This window comes from Hesperophylax consimilis, chromosome 6 (assembly GCF_061612785.1).
Source record: "Hesperophylax consimilis isolate HC1 chromosome 6, BYU_Hcon_1.0, whole genome shotgun sequence".
In the NCBI taxonomy this organism is placed as follows: domain Eukaryota; kingdom Metazoa; phylum Arthropoda; class Insecta; order Trichoptera; family Limnephilidae; genus Hesperophylax; species Hesperophylax consimilis.
Window position 1 is genome coordinate 11,745,355 of NC_142841.1, and position 833 is coordinate 11,746,187.

The window sequence follows — 833 nt, forward strand, 5'->3', positions numbered from 1 at the left end:
CACTCTAGATTAAGGGATTTTTGAAATTTTCGGATACCATCAATCTAACATTTTTGAATTTTTAAATTTTTTTTTCAAAGTCTAAATTTACTGTCGTCATTGCTTTTGTTTCCTTGCTATTTTTACACATACATCTGCCTATTTTATACTGCCTATTGCTTGCCGTATTATCAAAACAATATGTCATTCGAGAATAACCAGACATCGAACGAAATCCACGGTAATAATTCCACAATGGACACAACAATAAACTCTGTCTCGGTTAAACTACCCGCGTGCTGGCGCGACAACATTGCACTTTGGTTCGCACAAGCTGAAAGCCAATTTTCTAACTCAAGACTAAAGGATGACCTCACCAAGTACAACATTATTGTTGCCGCTTTGGATATGAAGACCCTCAGGACCGTAAGCGACATCGTCATCAATCCTCCTGCAGCAGACAAGTACACTTATCTCAAATCAGCACTTATCGAGAGATTACAAGATTCTGAAGAAAAGCGACTCACTCGTCTTCTAACCGGACTTCAGCTCGAGGACAGGAAGCCTTCTGGACTGCTTTGACTCATCCATGAACTCGCTGGTCCCGGGCTATCGGAGAGCCCAATCTTACGCTTACTTTGGCTACAAAGACTCCCCGACGACAATCTGTTACAACTAGCATCTGCAGCAGATAAAATCTCGGAAGTTTATCAAAAATCTGAATGTGAAACTATGGACAATAATCATGATAATGGCATCCCGAACTCGAATCCAAACATCAGTGCTATATTACAAAATTTACAAGAACAAATTTCGGCACTCACTCTAGAAGTCAGTCGACTTAAAACAACTCG

General features: G+C 40.2%; 1 protein-coding gene across 1 annotated transcript; it reads left to right on the forward strand.

The window, feature by feature from the left end:
- Positions 1-234: 234 nt before the first annotated feature.
- Positions 235-561, forward strand: LOC149422944 (uncharacterized). The gene has a single exon (XM_089633026.1). It carries the CDS (start codon positions 235-237, stop codon positions 559-561), a length of 327 nt encoding a protein of 108 aa, XP_089489152.1.
- Positions 562-833: the final 272 nt, after the last annotated feature.

Coding starts and splice junctions, on each gene's coding strand:
- LOC149422944 (XM_089633026.1), top strand. CDS start 235: ATGGACACAACAATAAACTCTGTCTCGGTTAAACTACCCGCGTGCTGG.